Genomic DNA, 25,403 nt, shown 5'->3' on the forward strand with positions numbered 1-25,403 from the left:
GGTAAACAATCTACCTGCCTTGCAGGAGACCCCAGTTGGATTCCTAGGTCAGGAAGATCCCCTGGAGAAGGGATAGGCTACCCACTCCATTATTGTCCAGAGAATCCCCATGGACAGAGGAGCCTGGGAGGCTACCGTCCTTGGGGTTGCAAAGAGTCAGACATGACTGAGCAACTAAGCACAGCACACATAAAACGCAGAAACATAAGTATTTTGTTGATTTTTGCCACTTTATCTGTTGATAGAAGGCAGTTTAAGAACTTAGCAGCTGTATTTTAGCTAAAATTATATTGATAATGTATTTTTAGGTGCCTCTGAAGAAATACAGTTTTTGTGCAAGTATTTAATATATTTATTCCTAGATTTCAGAAATTTATTTCAGTACCAGAAAACCCAAAACTTGTTGAATCAAATTATTGAACATTCATAGACATCAAAAAGCATATGAAAATGCCCTACTGTATCTAATTTTGTGTTTCCATTTTTTTTCCCCCAGAAGGGTGACTGCTGGTCATGTTGTAAAGGGCTGGAAAAATCCCTTCCAACCACCTTATGATGCCCAGAGCACCCAAAGGAATGACTTTAAAAACCCAACATGTCCATTCTCCAGTCAAATATAGCAAGTTGCAAAAGCTTTCTTGTGGAATAGGTAAGATTAGCTGTTCTCCACTGTCTCAGGTTAGTGTGATCAAATTAAGATGTACTAGATGTGTTTGCACCTCCTAGGATAATTAGTCCTCTACAGGAGTTGAAAATATACATGCAGCAAGTGCAGCCCTTGACAAGTTTGTTCCTTATCCCTTCCTGGTGGACAACTTAGCTCCAAACATGTTTAATACAACTACCTTATACCATACCCCAAAATCAAATGAAAATGGATTGAAGAGTTCAATGTTAAGACCTGAAACCATAAATCTCCTTAGGAAAATATAGGCTGTAAGCTCCTTGACCTTGGTAATGGTGATGATTTTCTGGATTTGACACACGAAGAAAGAAGCAACAAAAGCAGAAATAGTGGTCCAGTGGTTAAGATTACATGTTTCAGTGCAAGGGGTATGGGTTTGATCTCTGGCTGGGGAGCTAAGATTCTACATGCCTTGTGGTCAAAATACTAAAACATAAAACAGAAGCACTACAACAAATTCACTAAGAACTTTGTAAATAGCCCACATCCAAAAAAAATCTAAAAAAAATCAAAAAGGCAACCTGTAAATGGGAGAATATAACTGCAAATCGTCTGATAAGGGGTTAATATACAAAATGTACAAATATATCATACAATTCAACATCAAAATAACCTGATTAAAAAATAGGAAGAGGACAAGACTAGACATTTTTCCAAAGAAAACAGACAGATGGCCAAAAAATATATGAAATGATGCTCAACATCACTCATCATCAAGGAAATGCAAATCAAAACCACAATGAGATGACTACCTCACACCTGTTAGAATGGCTATTACCAAAAGACAAGAAATAAAAGCACTGGCAAGGACGTGGAGAAAAGGAAACCCTGTACACTACTGGTAGGAATGTAAATTGGCACAGTTTGGAAGATGGTATGGAGGTTCCTCAAAAAATGAAAAGTCGAACTACCATATGATCCAGCAATTCTAATTATAGGTATTTATCCTAAGAAAACAAAAACAGTAACTCAAAAAGATAGATGAATCCCCATGTTCACTACAACATTATTTATAGAGACATGGAAACAACGTAAGTGGCCACTGATGAATGAGCAGATACAGAAGTTGTGGAGTATGTGTGTGTGCACACATATATTTCATATATGTATAGAATATTATTCAGCTATAAAAAGGAAGCAATTACGGTCACTGCAACAACATGGATGGACCTTAAAGGCAGTATGTTAAGTGAAATAAGTCAGAGACAGACAAACACCCTATGATCTCACTCACATCTGGAATCTAAGAAACAAACAAAACAAAACAAAAACAAAATCATAGATACAGAGAACAGGTTGGCAGTTGCCAGAGGTTGGGGAGGGGGCCTGAGGGAGGATACACTGGATTAAGGGGGTCAAAAGGTACAAACTTAGAGCTGTAAAATAAATAGTTCTGGGGATGTATTGTACAGCCTGATGACTATAGTTAATAATACGGTACTGCATATTTGAAAGTTGCTAGACAGTAGATTTTAAAACTTCTCATGACAAAAAAAAATCTCATAACTATGTGTGGTAATGAATGGTAACCAGATTTATTGTGGTGATCACTGCACAATACATTCATATATAGTATCATTATATTGTATGCCTAAAACTAACATATGCCAATTATATCTCAATTTAAGAAAAAAGCAAAAGACAAAACAAAAAGCAGGAAAAACTGTTGTTAAGAATCTTAAAGTATAGGCCTTTCCCTTTCTTCCAAAAAAAAAGAAAAACAACAAAAATCCCCCAAATTAAATTCCTAAAAAAAAAAAAAAAACCAACCAGAAAACCTTACAGGTAAAAATCATACTTAAGAATTAAAGCACAACTGAATGCTTTCCCTTATGATCAGGACAGGACAACATATCCACTCTTCTTTTTAACACTGTACTGGAGGTTCTAGCCAGCACAAAATCAAAGATTGGAAAGGAAAAAAAAAACTGTCTTTATTTGCAGATGGTATGATCTTTTATGTAGAAACGTGATGAATCTATAAATATAAGAGCTAATAAGTAAATTTAGTAATAACACACATACAAAATAAATAGATAAAATGAATTGAATTTCTATCTACTATCATGAAACTATAAAAAGTTAAAATGAAAAAATCATGACCATTTATAGAAGCATCTAGAAATATGGTACTTTAAGGACAGGTCTGACAAAAGACATGAAAGATCTCTAGAGTAAAAACTAAAAAACACCACTGAGAGAAACTAAAGACTAACATAAGTGGTAAAATATACCATGTTCAGAGGTCAGAAGACTTGTTTAGATGTCAGTTTTCCACAGATTGATCTACAGATTCAATGCAATCTCAAAACAAAATCCCAACAGTTGGTTTTAAAATATGGAAATTGACAAGCTTGTTTCTAAAATTCAAATGGAACTGCAAAAAAACCTACAACAGCCAAAATAATTTGAAAAAGAACAAAGTCAGAGGACTAACAGTACCTAATTTCAAGACTTAATATAAAACTATAGTAATCGAGACAGTATGGTATTTGTATAAACATAGGGGTCAATGGGATAGAATGCATAGTCCAGAATTAAACTCATGTATATGATTAATTCCTTTTCAACAGAAGTACAAAAATAACTCAATACCAAAAGGGTAGTCTTTTTGACAAATCCTGCCTAAACGATTGCATATATTGATATATATATTTTAACAAAAGGAACTTTGGTAAACATCTTGCAATATATACAAAGATTAACCACAAATGGACTATTCAACATAAAGACTTATACTTAAAAAAACTTCTGGAAGAAAATATAGATTATTTTTGTGACCTTTGAGTACGGAAAGATTTCTTGGATACACAATGAGAAGTGTGATCCACGAGGGAAAAGCTGATAAATTATACTCCATCAAAATTTAAAACTGTTGAAAGAATGAAAAAACAAAACACAACTGAGTGAAAATATTTCCAAATCATACATATGAAAAAAGACTTATATCCAGAATCTATAAAGAAATATCAAAATTCAATAATAAGAAAACAGAAGACCCAAATAAAAAATAGGCAAAAGATCTAAAAACACATTTCACCAAAGAAGGTATCAATATATAGATAACAAGCAAATGAAAAGATGCTCAACATTAATCATTAGGAAAATGCAAATTAAAACCACAATGAAATACTACTTATAACCTATTGGCTCTAATCAAGACTGACCATATCAAGTGTTAGGACATAGAAGAACCAGAACTCTCATACATTGCTAATGGCAATGTAAAATGGTATAATAACTTTGCAAAACAGTTTGGCAAATCCTTAAAATGTCGAACAACTACAATATCATCCAGGCATTCTACTCCAAGGTATTTACCTTAGAGAAATTAAAACATTTGTTTGTAAACATGTTCATAGCAGCTTTATTTGTAATAGCCAAAACTCAAATGCCCATCGACAGGTAAGTGGATAAACACATTATGGTAACCACAAAACAAAATACTGCTCAGCCACACACACACACACACACACACACACACACCTTTTGATACATACAACCTTAAAAGATTTAAGCTGAGTGAAAGAATTCAGACAGAAAAAATGCATATTTACTCTATGATACCATTTATATACAATTCTAGAAAATTCAACTAATCTATAGCAACAGAAAGCAGATCATTGACTGCCTGGGGATGGGAAGTGGGTTGTGGAGGGGTGGGATGTACTGATTACCAAGGGGCACAAGGAAACTTTGGAGGTAATGAATTTGCTCACTGTATTGACTGTGATGATGGTTTCACTGCATCAAAACATGTATCAAAAATTTTGTCATTTTTAACCTTAATAAAACTGTTAAAAAACTGAACAAACAAAATTAGTGCATTTATACAAGAGAAATCTATGTAGCAGTTTTAATTAACACACACACACATATATGGAATCTAGAAAGATGGGACTGATGGGAACCTATTTGCAGGGCAGCAAAGGAGACACAGACATAAAAAACAGACTTGAGGACACAGTAGAGGAGGGTGAGAGTGGAATGAATTGAGAGTTAACATTGAAACATACACACTACCATATGTAAAATAGACAAGAAGCTCAAATCCAGTGCTCTGTGACAACCTAGAGGGGTGGGATGGGGTGGGAAGGATGTTTAAGAGGGAGAGTACATATGTATACTTACGGCTGATTCACGTTGATGTATAGCAGAAACCAAGACAATACTGTAAAGTAATTATCCTCCAATTAAAAAGAAAATAAATTAAAAAAAATCTATGTAGCAGTTTAAAGAATGATGGTAGGGCTAATACATACTGAAGATTTCCAAGATATAGTGTTAAATTAAAACAAAGTACTGAATATTGTAAGTAACCTGTTACCATTTGTGATTTTATTTTAAAACAAAAAGGATATTCAATCAACCCATCCAATAACTGCTTCTACATGCATAAACTATCTCTGGAAAGATACCTTAAAACTGATGTGAGAGACAAAGAGAGAAGGAGGGGAGGAGGAGGACAGAGAATGGGAGGTTGAGAGAAAAAGAGGGAGATGGAGGCCTAGACTGGGGTTTGAAGTAGGAGAAAAACTTCTTTTCACTGTGTACCTTTTCAAACTATGATTTTTTTCCCCCCTACAAATGTACCATTTAAAACAAAGTGACCTATTGATTCCATCTTAGAGGATCTGTCCTATAGCAACACTGGTGGAAATGCCAAAAGATAAATGTATAAAGTTATTCATTGAGTCACTGTTGTAATGTTAAAGAAACTGTTTAGGGAAAATAAAAACTTAGAACACATTGCTCACATTTAATATATTTTTTACATATAGAAAACAATAGCCTAAAATGTACACTCATTTTCTCTCTCTCCCCTAGAAGAGAAGAAGAGAGAGAAGCTCTCAAAAAAATCTGAAAGTACACAGACTGCTACAAACAATGGTCTCTGCAGGTGGTTCTAAAGGGAGAGGTCAGACAGAGAAGGGAGAGGTACATGTAGTCATTTATGTTCTAATTTTCTGGATTGCAGAAAATTTTTTTGGTATTCAGTATATATTTTTAGATTAAAAGGTCTTAATAAAAGATTATTTTTAATTAATTAATTAATTAAAAAAATAAGTTATGATTGACATGAAAAAAATGAAAGTTAAAGTCACTCAGTCGTGTCCGACTCTTTGGGACGCCATGGACTGTGAATTCTCCAAGCCAGAATACTGGATTGGATAGCTGTTCCCTTCTCCAGGGGCTCTTCCCAGCCCAGGGTTCAAACTCAGGTTTCCCACATTGCAGGTAGATTCTTTACCAGCTGATTCACCGGGGAAGCCCACAAATAATTCATTAATTTCAAATATTAAATTAAATTTGGTTTCAGTTTGCAGGATCACCATAATAGATGTGAAAGTATGCTTGTTTTGCACCAGACTTGAGATGATATACTCACCCTTTTCCGTGCTTCAGATTTCTGGAAGCATTCATGCTGTATGAAAGTAGCTGCAATAGGAATCTTGGACGGTGGCGTGTGGTCTGCCTCAAGCATGCTCACTGCTCGCTCCAGAGTCATCTCCATGTCTACATTCCTAGACAAACAATCACAGATTCAGCAAGATTCCAAACCTGCTCCCTCCTGCCTGTCAACTTGATCCTCCAGGGGATAACCTGGCTAATATTGGGAAGCACCTAGAACATCTGAGCCTTGGCTCCTGTTCAGGCAAAGGAAAAATTAGCTTCTGAGGTCAGAAGGTATAGGAAGCCAGCAGCAGAAACACTCCACTTCTGGTCAGACTAGCCTCTGAGGACACCACTGAATTGAGAAGGAACTTCCCTCTATTTAAGATACATATATGTCTCACATGAAATATAAATGTATCTGACATGAAATTAGAAGAAATTTGGTCACAGAAATTAAAAATTATTCCTACCTTGGTAATCTCACACCTGAAAGTTAAATACCTACCCTCAAAAATTATTAGATTTTTCTCACAGCTGCTCAAAATCTGTCATTACACCTGAGAATAAGTTTTAAAAGAAGCATTCTAAAAGTGCTACTACTTAATGAATATAGTAGTATATAAACAGTATAAGCCAGGAAAACTGAGTGTGTTTGGTTAAAATAAGTTATGACAGAATCCAACAGAAAAGGTAATGATTAAATGCAATAATATTAATAAAAAGCCCCTTTTAAATACAATTTAATAAACATTCTGTTACCATTGTAATGACATTCAGCTACAGTCTAAGTAACATACCTTGTCCTCTACTAATTGCAAATGCACACAGTATTGATGAAATCTGATATAGTTTGATACTGAGAAGGTAATTTATAGAGAATAAATAAAATTGCTATGAATAAAACAATAACTCCCAAATGCCTCATAAAAGTGGCATTAATTCCCCTTCCCCTTTTACTTCTGCCTAGAGGGTGACAAAGTTTAGGCAGCCTATTACCAAGGTGTATTTGTACTTCCTTTTTTATTTTTTAAATTTTATTTACTTATTTTAAAGACGGCTGCTCCTTGGAAGGAAAGCTATGACAAACCTAGACAGCATATTAAAAAAGCAGAGACATTACTTTGCCTACAAAGGTCCATACAGTCAAAGTTATGGTTTTTCCAGCAGTCATGTATGGATGTGAGAGTTGGACCATAAAGAAGGCTGAGTGCCAAAGAATTGATGCTTTTGAACTGTGGTGCTGGATAAGACTCTTGAGAGTCCCCTGGACTGCAAGAAGATCAAACCAGTCAATTCCAAAGAAAATCAAACTTGAATATTCATTGGAAGGACTGATGCTAAAGCTGAAGCTCTAATACTTTGACTACCTGATGGGAAAAGCCAACTCATTAGAGAAGACCCTGATGCTGGGAAAGATTGAAGGCAAAAGGAGAAGAGGAGGGCAGAGAATGAGATAGTTAGGACAGCATCACTGATTCAATGGACATGAATTTGAGCAAACTCCAGGAGATACTGAAGAACAAGGAAGCCTGGCATACTGCAGTCCATGGGGCCACAAAGAGTCCGACATGACTTCGTGACTGAACAACAACAACGACAAAGTATCACCTCAGAGAAACCATACTGAGGATGGAACACCTTAGGATTGCGCTAAAGACATGCCTTAAAAGTAACCTAGGATTCTCTATGGTGTCAAATAGGATTACAACTGATTCATTTCAGTTAACAGAGGCTTCTTAGACATTATGGGAGGGTATTTTCCAGCATCTGCTAGCAAGCGTGGTGAAGAAATTCTCTCTTATATCAGGCTAACCCACCAATACGTGCACCTATGTACTGAGGGGGGCATTTTTATGTTGTGAGGGGCATGTTTGTGTGTGAATGGTGGCACAGGTGAGAGGATAACAGTAACGGGCCTCATGACTAAAAACTAATTCCCAATGCTTCTGAAACACATGTTCAAACACGGAAGTGTTACCTCATGAGTATGAGGGTATTAAAAATGAAGCAGTTCTGGCATCTATACTGAGAATTACATAATGATCTCATATTTTAAACTTTTACGCCTCAGGAGTCAATTTAATTGGTAAAAATGTAGGCTATTACCATTAAAACTAGAATCTGAATCACTTTTATTTAACATAAACTCCCTTTTAAAAAGAGATGGAAATATTTCACAGGCATGGACTCCAATTACTTTACAGGGAAATCAAAAGTCAAAAAAATTTTAAGTCTTTCACCATCTACCACTATAGGTGTTTAAACTGATGACAGAGCATTCATAAGCTAAGAATAACCCTTCTGTTTAATACTTCTTTTTTAAAGATTTAGCCACTAGTCCATTTCATAAGTCATAAATGACTCAGGAAAGTGTGAATTTCCCAACAAAATTTCCCATCCAAACCAAAATTTCCCAACCAACAAATAATTCCATTACTCTAATCCTTTATTTTTCTGAACGTGAGTCACAAAGAAGTTCATTCACTACCAGCCGACCTAATGCTACTTCAGTTTATTACTAAAAACAATTCCCAAACAGAACAGACTTCCTCAACAAGAATGTCTGCCACCGCTGTCAGGGCCATCAGTTTTCTGTTTTGTTAATGTCTGTAAAGTCCAACCGTATAGCTTGGCATATATTCTGACCTCAGTCTGGCTCCATCTCTTGCCATCCTCCACCCCATCTTCTCTCCCTCCCCTGATGGACTAACTCATCCTCCAATCACACCCAACTTTTAATCCTTTTCTCAATGCTGCATGCCCCTTCACAAGCCACTCTCTCTGATGTTTCTAGGAAACCCACCCTTCTATCTATTTCTTCTCATTCTTCAAGACTCAATTCAAATATCATCCCTTCTGTATTCCTATCCCCAGCTAAAGCTATTCCTTTCCTCCTCTATTCTCCTCTCTTTACCCAGTGGAATTGGAGTCTGCTCACCTAACACACAGTGAAGCCAATCTAATGACACTGGGTTGTGCTGAAGGAAAGTATAGTGTTTGTTACAGGACACCAAGCAAGGAGAAAGGGCAGCTCATGCTCAAAAAACAGGATGGCTGTCAGGACAGGATATTTAAAAGGAAAACTAGGGGTGAGGGTTGCAGGGTGCCTGGTCAGCTTGTGGATATGCTTCTGATTGATTCCTAGTGCAGTAACAGAATGATGGTTCCAGAATCTCAACACTCAGCCTTCTGGTTCCAACCAGTATGGGGTCAAGGTGCTAGTGGTGAGCATACAGTCACCATCCACTATGATTAGGGGTCCTAATTTCTGCAAAACAATTCTAAGATACATGTCAGATTGTTATCTATATTCCTCAGGATGAACCAGGAGTCCTGTGACTCATGTTCTAATCATTAACTGCTGAAGCTTTTGCTCTTTGGGTCTCAGAGAAAGCCTAGGAGACTAAAGCCTTTCTTCAAACAAGAAATGGGCGACATGGAGGGAATTTTGTATGCAGGCAAGGCCCTACAGGCTCCTCTTTGGTTTCACTTCAATCTCTCTCTCTTCCTCCCTACTTTCTTCTCTGCCTCCCTTTCTTCCCTCCTCCTTCCCTTTCTGCTCACTCACAAAACACTTCTTGAAGCCTATAGAAATGTGGCTTGGGAGAAAGGGTTGGGGAGGGAAGGATCAGGATGAGCAGTTGTTCCTGGGTCCCATTATCCACTGAATATATTCTCCAATAGTGAGTCTTTTTAACCACTTTAGTTAATATGTTAATATGATGTCAATACATTCATCATAAAAATGTAAACAGGAAGCAGTGTAAAGTATTATTGGTCAGAATATGAGAAATTACAGGAAAAAATTAAAAACAGTACTTTTTTTTGGTATGCAATCCCTCAGCAACCACATTCCTGACCATAACAACACAGCCCTACCCCAGGCTGGTTCACAGATATCAGAACAGCTCTGAAGGTCAAGCAAACAACAGATGATGAGTGAAGAGCTCCCTCGTGTTGTCAGATGCTTAGGAAATGCAAACCCTCCTACCTCACAAAGATTTTAGGTGTGATGAAAGCATTGCTTTACAAACGTGACTTTACAGTGGATATGAGTTTCTAGAGACAGTTTTGAGGGCATTACAAAAGTCTTAGGTGAAGCAATAAAGTTGTGAACTGGGCTGTTAAAAAAGGAAAGAAGGATATAGTTGAAAGAAACCTGAATAATCAAAGAATTAAAGAATCAGGTAACTAAGAGGATGTGAAGGGAAGTTAATACGACATCTCTTCTGTTCTGTGCTGCTCTACATCACAAACTTGACTGGCGATCATACCAGAGACATAGTCACTCACCTTTGTCTCCCTCTACTAATGCAAAAGCATCACTCTTTTGTTCTCTGAATTCCTACAGACACTAGTGCAATCTAGCACTTGATGTGTCATATTTTCTTCTTTACAGATCCTCTCTAGACCTTCATATATCCCATTAAATTTTTATCTCTATGGTGCTTACTGCAGTGCTGGGTATAGCGGAGCAACCTAATATTCATTTGCTGAACCACCAGTCCCTTATGTGTACAGAAATCATATTTTCATAAAACTGATTACAGTTTTACTTAGTGATTTCTTAAATCTTTTTCAATAGTCTGATTTACAGCAGCTGTTGACTATCTCTCTTCTACTCCAATGTTTTGATTTTCAGTTACATTAGAAAATGGCTACATGACCAGACATTCTTCTTTTAGAAACAAAGACCCATTGTTTAATACCTTCTGTCATTATGTAGGCTTACAGTTTTAGAGAGTATAGTTTTATTCCTACTCTATAGGAATGTTCCACAAATGTGAAAGAACACTTCTTCACATGTGGGACTTTGTGAAAAAATTGAATTCCATATATAGGCACTAGATAGAGCTTGAAATGTGAGACACTGCAAGGCATAGGGGAGCAGAGTATGTGTTCTCAGGGGCAGGCTGGGGAACTGAAATGAGCCATGGAACATATTAAAGGAGGCAGAGAATCAGATATGGATGCCACCTTTATCATTATAGGAAATATCCCTGACCCCCTTTCCTTTCCATACATAGCAACATTTTCAAGAAGTGGTCATTTCTATGATTTCTGTTCCCTAGGATGGCAACTTTGGGAATCATTAAGAATAGATTTCTTGCCCTTTATTTTAAATTTCCTGATCCCAAGTATTTCTTCTATTCTTGGAACATGATTAATTATTGTAATAAAATCTTCTCTATTAAAACAATAACTCAAAATTAGAGGGAGAGCAGACAGGTAAATGAATAACCACAATGTATTCTGTATTAGAGACAGCCACACAGTGCAGCTATCTGGAGCACGTAGTGGTCAAGGAAAAGGTGGTAACTGAGATAAATCTAGAATCATGATTAGTCAGTCAAAAAATAGCTACTGGGAAGAAATAGATTAGATATGTAGATAAGAAAAGAAGGAAGGAAGAGGAAAAGAAAGGAAGGAGATAAGAAGGCAGAAAGAGAAAAAGAAATAAAATAAGTGAATTAATACTTTTCATCCCAAAGAAGGACAATGCCAAAAAATGCTCAAACTACTATACAATTCTGCTGATTTCACATGCTAGCAAGGTAATGCTCAAAATCTTTCAAGTTAGGCTTCAACAATACGTGAACTGAGAATTACCAGATATAAAAGCTGGATTTAGTAAAGGCAGAGGAACCAGAGATCAAATCGCCAACATCTGTTGGATCACAGAAAAAGCAAGAGAGTTCCAAAAAAACATCTACTTCTACTTCATTGACGATGTTAAAGCCTTTGTGTGGATCACAACAAACTGTGGAAAATTCTCCAAGAGATGGGAGTAACAGATCACCTTACCTGCCTCCTGAGAAACCTGTATGCAGGTCAAGAAGCAACAGTTAGAACTGGACATGGAACAATGGACTGGTTCAAAATTGGGAATATATATCAAGGCTGTATATTGTAACCCTGCTTATTTAACTTATATGCAGAGTACATCATGAGAAATGCTGGGCTGGATGAATCACAAGCTGGAATGAAGATTGCAGGGAGAAATATCAGTAACCTCAGAAATGCAAATGATACCACTCCAATGGCATAAAACACAAAGGAACTAAAGAGACTCTTGATGAGGATGAAAGAGGAGAGTGAAAAAGCTGGCTTAAAACTCAACATTCAAAAAACTTAAGATCGTGGCATCTAGTCCAATCACTTCATGGCAAACAGAAGGGAAAAAAAATGGAAGCAGAGACAGATTTCATTTTTTGGGCTCCAAAATCACTGTGACTGCAGCCATGAAATTAAAACACGCTTTCTCCCTGGAAGAAAAGCTATGACAAACCTAGAAAGAAAGAAAGAAAGTGAAGTCACTCATTTGTGTCCGACTCTTTGTGACCCCATGGACTGTAGCCTAGCCAGGCTCCTCCATCCATGGGATTTTCCAGGCAAGCATACTGGAGTGGGTTGCCATTTCCTTCTCCAGGAGATCTTCCCAACCCAGGGATTGAACCCGGGTCTCCAGCACTGTAGGCAGATGCTTTACATTCTGAGCCACCAGTGAAAACCTAGACAGCGTAATCAGGGTCTTTTAAGAAAAAAGAAAAAAAAAAAAAAAAAAACCTAGACAGCGTATTAAAAAGCAGGGACATCCGTTTGCTGACAAAGGTCCATATAGTCAAAGCTATGGTTTTCCAGTAGTCATGTATGGATGTGAGAGTTGGACCATAAAGAATTGATACTTTCTAACTGTGGTGCTAGAAAAGATTCCTGAGAGTCTCTTGGACAGCAAGGAGGATCAAACCAGTCAACCCTTAAGGAAATCAACCCTGAATATTCATTGGAAGGACTGATGCTGAAGCTGAAGCTGGGAAAGATTGATGGCAGGAGGAGAAGGAGGCTGATAGAGGATGAGATGGTAGAATGGCATCACTGACTCAATGGACATGAGTTAGGGCAAACCCAGGGAGATAGTGAAGGGCAGGGAAGCCTGGCATGCTGCAGTCCATGGGGTTGCAAATAGTCGGACACAACTTAGCAACGGAACAACAACAAGAGAAGCAAGAGGTTCAAGGTGCTTTGAGTGTTTAGGTGTGTTTTTGGGGATGGTGATGATGAAGAGTGAAGAAGAGCAGAAAGAGATCAGACTAGAGTGTAAGCAGAGGTGGAAACATGGGCCTTGTGTGCTATGCTAAAAAGCACAAAAGTTTGGTGGAATTATGGAAAGATTATCAGTTGTGGAGAGGAATCATTCTAACAGTTTTAGAGAATGGTTGAGTGAGCAAGACCAGAGGCAGAGAGACCTATGCAATAGAGACAGAAAGAGGGTAAAAATTTACAACCCATTAAGGAGTTAAAAATAACAGCATGGTGATATGTGACTATCAAGGGAAAAGACAAGAATGACTCCCAAGTTTATAAATGACAAGACTTTAGTATGAGGAGATGGTCAGGAATACAAGGTAGAGAAGAGCTGATAAATTTAATTTTGAACATACTGAGTCCATGAGGTTGTTAGAAATACACATAAATTTAGAGTTAGGGATGGTGGACAGAGATGAAAATGAAACACTGGGAATCACAGGATGTAAGTGCAGTATGAAGGGCCTCTTTAGTAGAGCACCAAGACCAAAACAGAAAGATTGATGATGACTTCCTTGGGCATGCAAAAAAGTCCTCTCAGGGAAGACTAAGACATGGCTAGAAGAAATCAGGAGAAGCTGGTGTCCCGACAACCCAGGGAAGAGAGAATTTCACAGACAGTTTATCAAATGCTGCCCACAGACTAATATAAGTGCTAATTATGTGTCTGCTTCAGATGTAGCGTTAGGGCAGTCTTTGGTACATCTGTGGGGAGCCTATTTCAGAAATGCTGGGGACTAAAGTCATACTGCAGTGAGTGGATGACAGACTGGGAAGTGACAAGGTGGTGGAAGCATGAGGACAGAGATGGAAGAAGAGAAGAGTGCCAGTTGTGGAGAAGGTGAAGCAATAGTTCTGTTACTGTTAGAATCACTTCATTAAAACTGACCAAGCACAAATCTTACAATATAGCAGGCATTTAATACATCTTGAATTATCAATTTAAAAGAATTGATCAGCTTTTCCCCTCCATAAATAATTACCTCATGCATTTTTATTTTTATAAGTGTGTCCATATGGACAAAGATCTACTTTCTAAAGAAAGGTTTTAAGTCTCATATTCAATTTCGCTTTATAAAAAATATTTCTTGCTTCAAGATTAGATTAGCCTTAACATCTTTTCTCACTGGTGCCTACCTAATCAATAAGTATACTGCACAATTTCACTTAAAGGGATGATTAAAGGTAATAATTTCCATCAACCAACTTCAAAAGTTAAAAAAAATCAAATATTTAATGTTTTACCATAATGATACATATTTTAGTAGTTACTAATGTAATCATCCATCCATTTCTCAACTTTTCTCTTAGTGAGTTCCTCAGTTTATGAAATTTGTGCTCCAGCATTAAACCTGAATAAAAGTTAAAGTTCCAAACACTAGATTAGTCAAGCCATAACGTAAACAGGAGAGGCAAAGGAATGACTTTGACACTTCAAGTATTTTAATTATTCAGTACTACAAAACAAAAACTCTGATAAATCCCTTATACTAGAGTCAAATAATATTGAATAAAATTATCAGGTATATCAAAGAAAGGAAAAGAGACATTTAGAAATTAGTTGCCTCTGATTAGCTCTTCCTTTTTCGGTAGTGTTATCAAAACAGAATTTGCGGTTCACTTTTAACACCGGGAGTAAACATTTTTGCCTTTTTCCTTCCTTTATTTCAAGGAATGATTGAGAAAAATGCATGTAGTTATTCATTTCTTCATCTACTTTGGAGTTAGCTCTCATTCAAAGCAGATTTTCACATAACCAAGGGGTCAGGCCTCCCTTTAGCCATCATCTAAACTGAAACAGATGGACTAAAAGCCACATTTCCCCGCAGAGCTGCCATACAAGCAGGTAGCTTGGCCCTTGTCCCTGAGGTAAATAGGCTAATCTGTCAATTAGGCAGCAGCCTGAGAAGTCATTATTTTAATCACTTATCTCTGGAAGCCTTTCTCTGCAGCCCCAGAAGCGCCAGCTCACGCAGTTAAGGGCTGTGGGAACAGAATGTGCTGGCACTGACAGCGCTGCAGATTGAGGAGGGACTCACCCAGACTGGGCCTCGGTGAAAGTGCTTCTCTCGCCGGCGACCACGATCCCACTTCCTCCTGCCGCCACCTGGCCCACGGTCATGTGCGGCCTCCTCCCGCCCGCCTCGGCTTCCCTCAGAGTGGCTTCCCTCAGAGTGCGGGTGCTGTGGAAGGAGCTCTGATGCCAGGACGAGCGCTCTGCCCGGCCCTGCGTGCCCGGCGGCACGGGCGCCGGCCTGGCCTGCCCGGCGGCGAGGCCCGCAGTCACGTAGTTCTCCTTCTCCAGGAGGTTGCCCAGGCTGTGGCTGGTCCCCGGCCTGGGGTAGGTGAGCACTACCGGCTGGACCGGGGCGCCGTCAAAAACGGCTTCGTTCGCAGACCCGTACTGGTAGCGCCTGTTGTAGGTGTCGTAGTGACGCTGTCTGCCCACCGCCCCGGAGTGACTGAAACCTACAATTTCTGAGCGGGCATAGCGAGGTGGCACGAGAAGCGTGGACCTCCTGCTCTCCTGGTGCCGCAAGGTGTGGCCGGCCTGGCTTCTCTGGCTGTACTGGTGCTCGCTGTGTGCGTACTGAGCCCTCTCAGGGCTGCTGTCTGGGGAAATCTCAAGTCTCCTTAGAGGCTGCCTGAAGAACCTTTCCTCCACCGACTTCTGGGAGCTGTATTGCGAAGTTCCTCTTCCCCAGCGACCTTCATAAGTGGGGGCTGTGCCTGTCTGCACAAAAGAGAAATAAAATGAGGCATGAATCAGTTTTATCTCTGTTGAAGATCAATTATCCTAAGACTATTACACAAGATGTTGGTTTCTCTAAATCACATGGAGAAGTCGGCTCCTTTCTGGGTAAAATCTGTTTTTAACAAGACTTGGTTGTCTAGTTACTTGCACCAGGATTTGATACTGTTTAAAGTTTCCAGTTTTCCATGATGTCCACACAAAACCAATCTTCTTATAACACATTTAGGAAACGGTAATACTTGAGAACGGTACACATTAAAAAATAACCCATAGAAGTTTAAAAATATTTTCTTGGTATTCTAATAACTATGGTTATATTTTTTGGTATCCTACCTTTAGCAAGTCATAGGTTTTAGTAACAGGGGAACGCACACCAGCAAAATCATTTTCAACCAAGTGTAGATTGTAGACATATTCAGGAACACTGCTAGTTCGGTGAAGATTTCCTGTAATCAAGCATATAATAAAATAAGTGGGCCAATCAGTGGTGGTGGTGGTTTACTCGCTAAGTTGTGACCGACTCTTGCGACCCCATGGACTGTAGCCTGCCAGGCTCCTCTGTCCATGGGATCCTCCTGGCAAGAATATATAACAATAGTATATTTTAAATTTAAGTAATTAAAGTCAATGACAAGTATTAGATTTATATTAGTGTTTTTCAGTGCTAGGCTATCATGGGGCTTCCCAGGTGACGAAATGGTAAAGAATCTGCCTGCCAATGCAGGAGATGCAAGAGATGCGGGTTCGACCCCTGGGTTGGGAAGATCCCCTGGAATAGGAAATGGCAACCCACTCCAGTATTCTTGCCAGAAGGTTCCATGGACAGAAGAGCCTGGCAGGCTAGAATCTATGGGGTTGCAGAATCAGACACAACTGAGCATGCATGCAATGCAGTGCAAGGTTAATATGACACTTGGATGTGGCAGAGGATCACAAGTTCTGGCAACATCCTCCACAAGTTTTTCAAAATAAAAGCTGAATTAAAAATAAAGTTAAAACTTTTTTTGGGGGGAAAGGGAAGAAAGGAGAGAGGAGAGTTTCACAAAAATCTAAACATTTATTACAATGCTGAAGAATTTGGAAAACACTCAGCTGGCTTATGTGATCTGTACTTATAATAGTTTAGTTTCTATAAGTTAGAGGAATACCCAAGGCAGGAACTCTGAAGGTTCCTGAGAGAATGTAGGTGAGGCAACAAATATAATGGGTCAATGTGGTCAGACAAAACATGAGTCAGTTTGAAAAATGCCAACTCTGGGCCTGGGGCATTAGGCAATGTGAGAGTTAGGCAGGAGAGGGAATCCACTTCCACACCAAAAAAGAACTGGTGGCTGGTTTAGTTTGGGGTGTAACAGGTAGCCTGTTCCTGCAAATGCTGCACAGGAGACGAGCCCTTCATGCTCAGGTTGGTGGGGACTACAGGGACTCTCAAGTAAGTTTGTTGTTGTTTAGTTGCTAAGTTGTGTCAGACTAATGGAGGCACATCTTAAAATACTCCTCTTTGAGCTTCAAATGTCTTAAAAAGCTTCCAGTTTTTTAATCAGTTGTTTTGTAATCTCCCACTGCTTTACAAAAAACAAAAATAAAAAAAGCCAAAAAACTAATCAAAATAATCAAATATCTCTAAAACCTAGGTAATTTCTAATTTCCCAATGTTAACCATGGACATGGGTTTGAGTAAACTCCGGGAGTTGGTGATGGACAGGGAGGCCTGGTGTGCTGCAATTCATGGGGTCGCAAAGAGTCGGACACGACTGAGCGACTGAACTGAACTGAATGTTAACCAAAATTACTGTCACATAGCATTCTTTTAGAAATTAGAGGAAAAATAAAATACTCAATTAACTCTTCTAGGCTTCAGAGACTCGTGAAAGATGTTGGTAATAAAATCACACAGGTAGACCCTTTCCAATACAACTGGAACATACCAACATACTTTCCCAAAAAATTGTTATAGTCTAACTAACAATATATTCATAAGTTATTTTGAGGGAGAGGTGGAATGGAGAGTGTTGTTGTCAAAAAGCTAAAAAAGTAAGAATCCATCCCAGATTATTTTTGTACATGTGTTTTATTTCCTGGAGCCAAATAATCTGGCTAGTAAACATGTTTCAGGCCTCAAGGGGTCCTGGGGAAGACAGCTATGGCTTGTAACTATCACCCTAAAGATCAGGGGAGTTGAGCAAAGGCAGACAGCTGTTTCCAGGGGCTTGATTTCTTCTCAAGGGTTAGCACAAGGTCAGTCAGCCTCTTAATTTTTAACTTCAGTGTCAGAAGAAGCCTAGAACCTGGACACTGAAAGGAATCTTCTGTACAACCCCATATCAAAAGCTGTGAGAGGCTTAAGTACTCAGCTCTCAGTGTCTGCCCGAGGTCCCTGCTCAGGCTGTCTGTAGTCCCCAACTCAGGTCTCACTGCTCCTTCTCTCGCCCCTACCCCACCCCTCACTACCAGGGAGGTAATGCTGCAAGGAAGAGTCCCACCCATGTGGGAAGGGAGGCTAAATGTTTGACTTACAATCTTAACTCAACATTGTTGCTGTGGGTGGTAAGGCTTTTTAAAGCAACATGGATTAACACCTTAAACTGCAAGATTACTTTTAAGGAACTCAAATTATTTTATTTTATATTTTGTGATGCAGAGTTAGCTATTATCTTATCCCTTTAAAAGAGGGAAACTTAAAGTCAGTTCAGTTGCTCAGTCGTCTGACTCTTTGCCACCCCATGGACTGCAGCATGCCAGGCTTCCCTGTTCATCACCAACTCCAGGAGCCTACTCAAACTCATGTCCATCGAGTCAGTGATGCCATCCAACCATCTCATCTTTTGTGGTCCCCTTCTCCCCCCACCTTCAATCTTTCCCGGCATCAGGTTCTTTTCCAATGAGTCAGTTCTTCACATCAGGTGGCCAAAGTATGGGAACTTCAGCTTCAGCATCAGTCCTTCCAATGAATATTCAGGACTGATTTCCTTTAGGATTGACTGGTTTAATCTCCTTGCAGTCAAAGGGATTCTCGAGTCCCCACATCACAGTTCAAAAGCATCAATTCTTTGGTGCTCAGCTTTCTTTATTGTCCAACATCCGTACATGACTACTGGAAAAACCATAGCTTTGACTAGACGGACATTTGTTGGCAAAGTAATGTTTCTGCTTTTTAATATGCTGTCTAGGTTGGTCATAACTTTTCTTCCAAGGAGCAAGCGTCTTTTAATTTCACGGCTGCCGTGACCCACCATTTGCAGTCATTTTGGAGCCCCCAAAGATAAAGTCTGTCACTGTTTCCATTGTTTCCCCATCTATTTGACATGAAGTGATGGGACCAGATGCCATGATTTTAGTTTTCTGAATGTTGAGTTTTAAGCCAACTTTTTCACTCTCCTCTTTCACCTTCAAAAAGAAGCTCTTTAGTTCTTCTTTGCTTTCTGCCATAAGGGTGGTGTCATCTGCATATCTGAGGTTATTGATATTTCTCCCAGCAATTTGATTCCAGCTTATGCTTCATCCAGTCCAGCATTTTGCATGTTATACTCTGCATGTAAGTTAAATAAGCAGGGTGACAATATACAGCCTTGATGTACTCCTTTCCCAATTTGGAACCAGTCTCTTGTTCCATGTCCAGTTCTAGCTGTTGCTTCTTGACCTGTATACAGATTTCTCAAGAGGCAGGCCAGGTGGTCTGGTATTCCCATCTCTTGAAGAATTTCCCACAGTCTGTTGTGGTCCACACAGTCAAAGGCTTTGGCATAGTCAATAGAGCAGAAGTAGATGCTTTTCTGGAACTCTTGGTTTTTCGATGATCCAGGAGATGTAGGCAATTTGATCTCTGGTTCCTCTGCCTTTTCTAAAACCAGCTTGAACATCTGGAATTTCATGGTTCATGTACTGTTGAAGCCTGACTTGGAGAATTTTGAGCATTATTTGGCTAGTGTGTGAGATGAGTGCAATTGTGCCATAGTTTGTACATTCTTTGGCATTGCCTTTCTTTGGGATTGGAATGAAAAATGACCTTTTCCAGTCCTGTGGCCACTGCTGACTTTTCCAAATTTGCTGGCATATTGAATGCAGTACTTTCACAGCATCACCTTTTAGGATTTGAAATAGCTCAACTGGAATTCCATCACCTCCACTAGCTTTGTTCGTAGTGATGCTTCCTAGGGCCCACTTGACTTCACATTCCAGGATGTCTGGCTCTAGGTGAGTGACCACACCATCGTGGTTACCTGGGTCATGAAGATCTTTTTTGTATAGTTCTTCTGTGTATTCTTGCCACCTCTTCTTACTATCTTCTGCTTCTGTTAGGTCCATACCACTTCTGTCTTTTATTCTGCCCATCTTTGTATGAAATGTTCCCTCAAATTTTCTTGAAGAGATCTCTAGTCTTTCCCATTCTATTATTTTCCTCTATTTCTTTGCATTGATCACTGAGGAAGGCTTCTTCTCTCTCCTTGCTATTCTTTGGAACTCTGCATTCAAATGGGTATAACTTTCCTTTTCTCCTTTGCTTTTTGCTTCCCTTCTTTTCACAGCTATTTGTAAGGCCTCCTCAGACAACCATTTTGCCTTTTTGCATTTCTTTTTCTTGGGGATGGTCTTCATCACTGCCTCTTGTACAATGTTACGAACCTCCATCCATAGTTCTTCAGGCACTCTATCAGATCTAATCCCTTGAATCTATTTGCCACTTCCACTTTATAATCATAAGGGATTTGATTTAGGTCATACCTGAATGGTCTAGTGGTTTTCCCTACATTTGTTAATTTAAGTCTGAATTTTGCAATAAGGAGTTCATGATCTGAGCCACAGTCAGCTCCTGGTCTTGTTTGGCTGACTGTATAGAGCTTCTCCATCTTTGGCTGCAAAGAATATAATCAATCTGATTTTGCTATTGACCATCTGGTGATGTCCATGTATAGAGTCTTCTCTTGTGTTGCTGGAAGAGGGCGTTTGCTCAAAGCAAACTTAAATTGCTTGCTTTAAATTGCAAAGAGACTTAATATCAGGTTTGAACTCTGGGTTCATCCTTTCCACTGATCTCTACTATTGATCTCTACTATTTGACTGCATTGTGGCTCTTCTGAAATTGTCATTTATCAAAACCCTGGAGGAATTATCATCAGTTTTTTATGAGAACCAAAACAATCATTCTCTTTCCTCTAGCACCTTTACCTGGACAACTCCAAATACTCTGTAAGTTTTTTATTTGCTGACATAAATCCTTATAAGGAAGTTCTCCTTCTGTTTTCAGATGAATGAATTGAGACTGATTTACTGGTTCCCAAAATAACTACAAGGTAGTTGGTAACAGGGAATAAAATAAAATTAGATCTTTAAACCACAGACTCTCTTCCTGGCAAGAAAAGTTGTGACTCTTTATATTCAAACTGCAGGATGGCTCAATAGATAGTTTCTCTGGTTAAAAGGCCAATCTTAAACAACAAATAATGCACATTAATTTGCCTAGGCCTTCATGAGTTTGAGATCAGTATAGGGGACTAATGAATTAGCAGCTGTGATCTAAGATTTTAAAGATATTTTGAACTGGCTGGAATTAAAAAATATTAATCAGGATGGAAACATATCTCTTTAAGGCAAGTCATTATTTTCTGTTCACTCAGAGGATAAAACACATAATAATATAACTACTGAACATATAACTCAGCCATGCCCTTCTCCAAAAACAGAAATAAGAAATCAACAAAAACATATTATACACACAGGTACATACCGCTTTAAACAAATCCAGCATAAAAATTCATATTTTCTAACATGGAAAATTAGGTCATGCCTTTATTTCAAAGGATTTGTTTACGTCACAAAAGGACATGGGTATCTTCTTTAAACTGAAATAATCTGTCTGAGGCCCCCAACTCTACTACTTTCTCAGTGTCTTGACAAATTACCTGCATTTATTTCCCATAATTCCACCTATTAACAGAGTTGGTGAGAGACATTTACCTGAGAAAGCATATATTCAATGCTTTTAAAATTATAAAGCAACATGCAAAAATGAGATAAGGCTTTAAAAACAGAATTTGGATAACAAAATTTGTATTTCACCCATTTTCATGAATTAATCTGTTGTAGAAAGAGGGATAAACTGGTTTGCATGCTTTAATTCACACTGTATTATATCTAAGAGTTTTTATTCAGGTATTGAATTTGTCTTTTTCTAGTTATTTTGATTGACCCATCCATGGAGGATGATCACAATGACATTACTGTGGTTTTAAATAGTCATTCATATAATGTGCTTTTGCTATTTCCTAAAAAGGCAATGATTTATAGGGACTATTTCAAATTAATACTGACTCAGGCAACATTATCCAAACTGTTCCTTCTAAGAACACTGCAGACATCTATGGAGCCCAATTTAAGGAAAATGAAGGAGGAAGTTACAGAACTCAGTCCTCCTCAAATAACAAGCAATTCAGATCAAAGCAGTTGCGGGGGCAGGGTAGGAGGGTGAGAGTGAGGGGAGGTTGGTTTTGATTCCAAATGGCTTAGAGGACTGCAGAGGTGTAGACCTCACAGGAAATGTAATTTTCTCTCTTTCCAGTTCTGAATGTTAATCTGAATGATGTGATCCCTAAGCAGCTGTTCGTGGGAAAATATCTTGGTTTTTGGTCATCTATGCAAGTATTGTCCAAGAAAATGAAATACTCTTCGAGTTAAAAATAGAAAATTAATTTCTATAATCAGTTCTTTCTTTGTAGCTTTTGTGACCAGCTTACTACTTAAATTGGTTAAATTTAATAATTTATTTATATATATTACATATATATAAGTATCTAATTGGTTAAATTTAGACATTGATTTGTATATATTATAGATAAATAAATCGAATACATTTATTATATTGAAGAACAGGATAGCCTAGCGTGCTGCAGTTCATGGGGTTGCACAGTCAGACATGACTTAGCGACTGAACAACAATACATTTATGAAACTAAATTGACAAGCCTCTAATTATGACTCCATTACCTGTATCTGGCACATTTAAAAAAAAAAAACACAGCTTCCCTTATGGCAAGCATTAACAGGTGAAACAGTTGTTAAACAAACACCTTAATAACCTGTGTTTATTAGAGAGATGAGAGTAGCATTCATATTCAGAAAAGCATCTTTTTTTCAAGCCTCCAGCACTCTCTAAGCATGGCTGCAAAACTGACTTGGTTCACATTCAGCTCCAAATGAAGAATGTGTAGAGATGGCAGTATAAGAAATTCCCATGAAAATAGGTACGCATAGAAATCAGTGTGTGTTCACTACCGGTGTTGATTTAAATGCTACAATTTATTGTGCTCAATCCCAAACAGTTGCCTTCACTGTGTGAATTCACAATGGTCTTTTTGATGGAAACAGACTAGACTCTGGAAGTCTAAAAGCTATCACCTTTTTCTCTTTGGTCTTTTCACAGCAACCTCTGGGTAACAACATCTCTCTTTCTCCACATACCTTAAAAAAGATTTAACTACATGACGTCTTGAAACTTATTAGAAGGAATCTGTATAGCAATTCATATTTAAATAGCTCCTTAAAATCATTTACTAACAAAAGTAGGTACTAAAAGAAAACACAAAATAGGACCCATCAAGAACCAATGGGCTTGCCTGGTGGCTTGGATGGTAAAAAACCTGCCCGCCAATGCAGGAGACATTAAGAGACCCAGGTTCCATCCCTGGGTTGGAATGATCTCCTGGAGAAGGGAATAGCTACCCACTCCAATATTCTTGTCTGGAGAATTCCATGGGCAGAGCCTGGTGGGCTACAGTCCATGGGATTGCAGAGAGTTGGAAACGACTGAGTGACTATAACTCTTTCAGTTTCACTAAGAACCATACATCAGGACTCCTGAGTTAGTGAAGAACTTTTGTGTGGTCATGTAACATAGAATTCATTTTCCCTAACTTAACATTAAAAAAAATTATTTCTTTTACCTTCTGTTTTTACTTTCTAAGAAAAATGTATTCATGAAAACCACAATTCCACAACCCTGTGTAACAACTCAGGTAAGCACTTGCTCAGGCTGGAAAATGAGTGGAATTTGTTGGTTGAAAAAACTATGGTGAAGAATTGCTTTAAAGAAGACTAGAGTCTATTCATGTCTTGCATCATGAAAAAATCAACAAAACGTGGCGGTGCTGTAAATGACCAGTTAAGAAAGTTCACATGATCAACCATGAGGAACAGCTCAGCGTACTGAGTATACAGTTGCAAAGTACTGGCTATGAGTTCTTACCAAGTGGAATATGCCAGGAGTCAGTGTTGCCAGTACAGTGGTGACCACAGCTGGCTTCAGAGTTGAATATGCCAGAGACAGACAACAATCCTGGCAGAAAGGGCCCTGAACTCCAAGTGCCCCTGTGTCACTAGTCAATGGCTATTACCCACTAATATACTAACCAGCCGCCAGAAGTCCTTATTTTTTAGGAGTCCCTTATGTAGTTTATAGGACTTCCCTGGTGGCTCAGATGGTAAAGCGTTTATCTACAATGCGGGAGACCCGGGTTCGATCCCTGGGTTGGGAAGATCCCCTGGAGAAGGAAATGGCACCCCACTCCAGTACTATTGCCTGGAAAATCCCATAGATGGAGGAGCATGGTAGGCTACAGTCCATGGGGTTGCAAAGAGTCGGCCACGACTGAGCAACTTCACTTTCACTTTCTATGTAGTTTATGATATCAGTTTATGACATTTTGGAGGTATTCCTCAAATTATTGCTTTAGATAACCATAAAACACACATTTAAAAGTTCCTCCTATACTGCAGGCATATATATCATATACTTTGAGTAGCCATAATATGTGATTATAAAATTTGTGATTATAAACTGGTAATTTAGCATACTGGTAAAATACTAAGTTGATACATCCTGGAATTTTTTTAATCTATAGGAATTCCTATAATTTATCACCATACTTTGGCATTCCTGCCAATTTATTTGCTGAGATATCTCATAATGATTACTTATAAAACTTTAGAACTGCAATGACAAATAACACATTATACTCACAATGATGCAACTAATAGTCAAATAGATGAATTTATAGAACTTTTTCCTTTAAAAAACTACAAGTTTTTGTAGTAACTCTTAAATCATGATATTTCCACTACCTCTCACTTGCCAGTGCTAACCTCTTCTCTCCCAGCTGATTCAAAACTTCTGTCCCTTCTTGAAATCCACCAAGTCTGCCAAATGTATTTTCAGAAACCCCCTGGATATTTCATGTTTCTCCCCTATCGAAACATCTTATTTGACTCACAGTGATCAAATCTTTGACTTGGGTCTTTAACTTGACACTATGAGGTGGAGGGGTGAGGGAAAGCTGCCTATACAGGGGCACAGGCTGAACTGAGTTTTGAGGGGCATTTAAGAGTTAAGCCAGCCAGGAGAAGGGAAGGGGGAGGGAGGGTAAATAGGGAGAGGAACTGAGCAAGATAAATTGCTGGCGTTTGGTTGTGTGCCAGAAAAGTGGTGAT

At 38.6% G+C, this 25,403-nt stretch overlaps 1 protein-coding gene across 1 annotated transcript in view; it reads right to left on the minus strand.

The window, feature by feature from the left end:
* Window positions 1-25,403, minus strand: part of PKP2 (plakophilin 2) — an 86,168-nt gene that overhangs the window by 54,634 nt on the left and 6,131 nt on the right. Inside the window, exons 2-4 of the mRNA XM_043882047.1 lie at window positions 16,257-16,369; window positions 15,208-15,902; window positions 6,075-6,210 (exon numbers count right to left, since the gene is read on the minus strand). Of these exons, the coding sequence (XP_043737982.1) occupies window positions 6,075-6,210; window positions 15,208-15,902; window positions 16,257-16,369 (944 nt within the window). The remainder of the gene's footprint in view (window positions 1-6,074; window positions 6,211-15,207; window positions 15,903-16,256; window positions 16,370-25,403) is intronic.

Source organism: Cervus elaphus, chromosome 22, assembly GCF_910594005.1.
Source record: "Cervus elaphus chromosome 22, mCerEla1.1, whole genome shotgun sequence".
Classification (NCBI taxonomy): domain Eukaryota; kingdom Metazoa; phylum Chordata; class Mammalia; order Artiodactyla; family Cervidae; genus Cervus; species Cervus elaphus.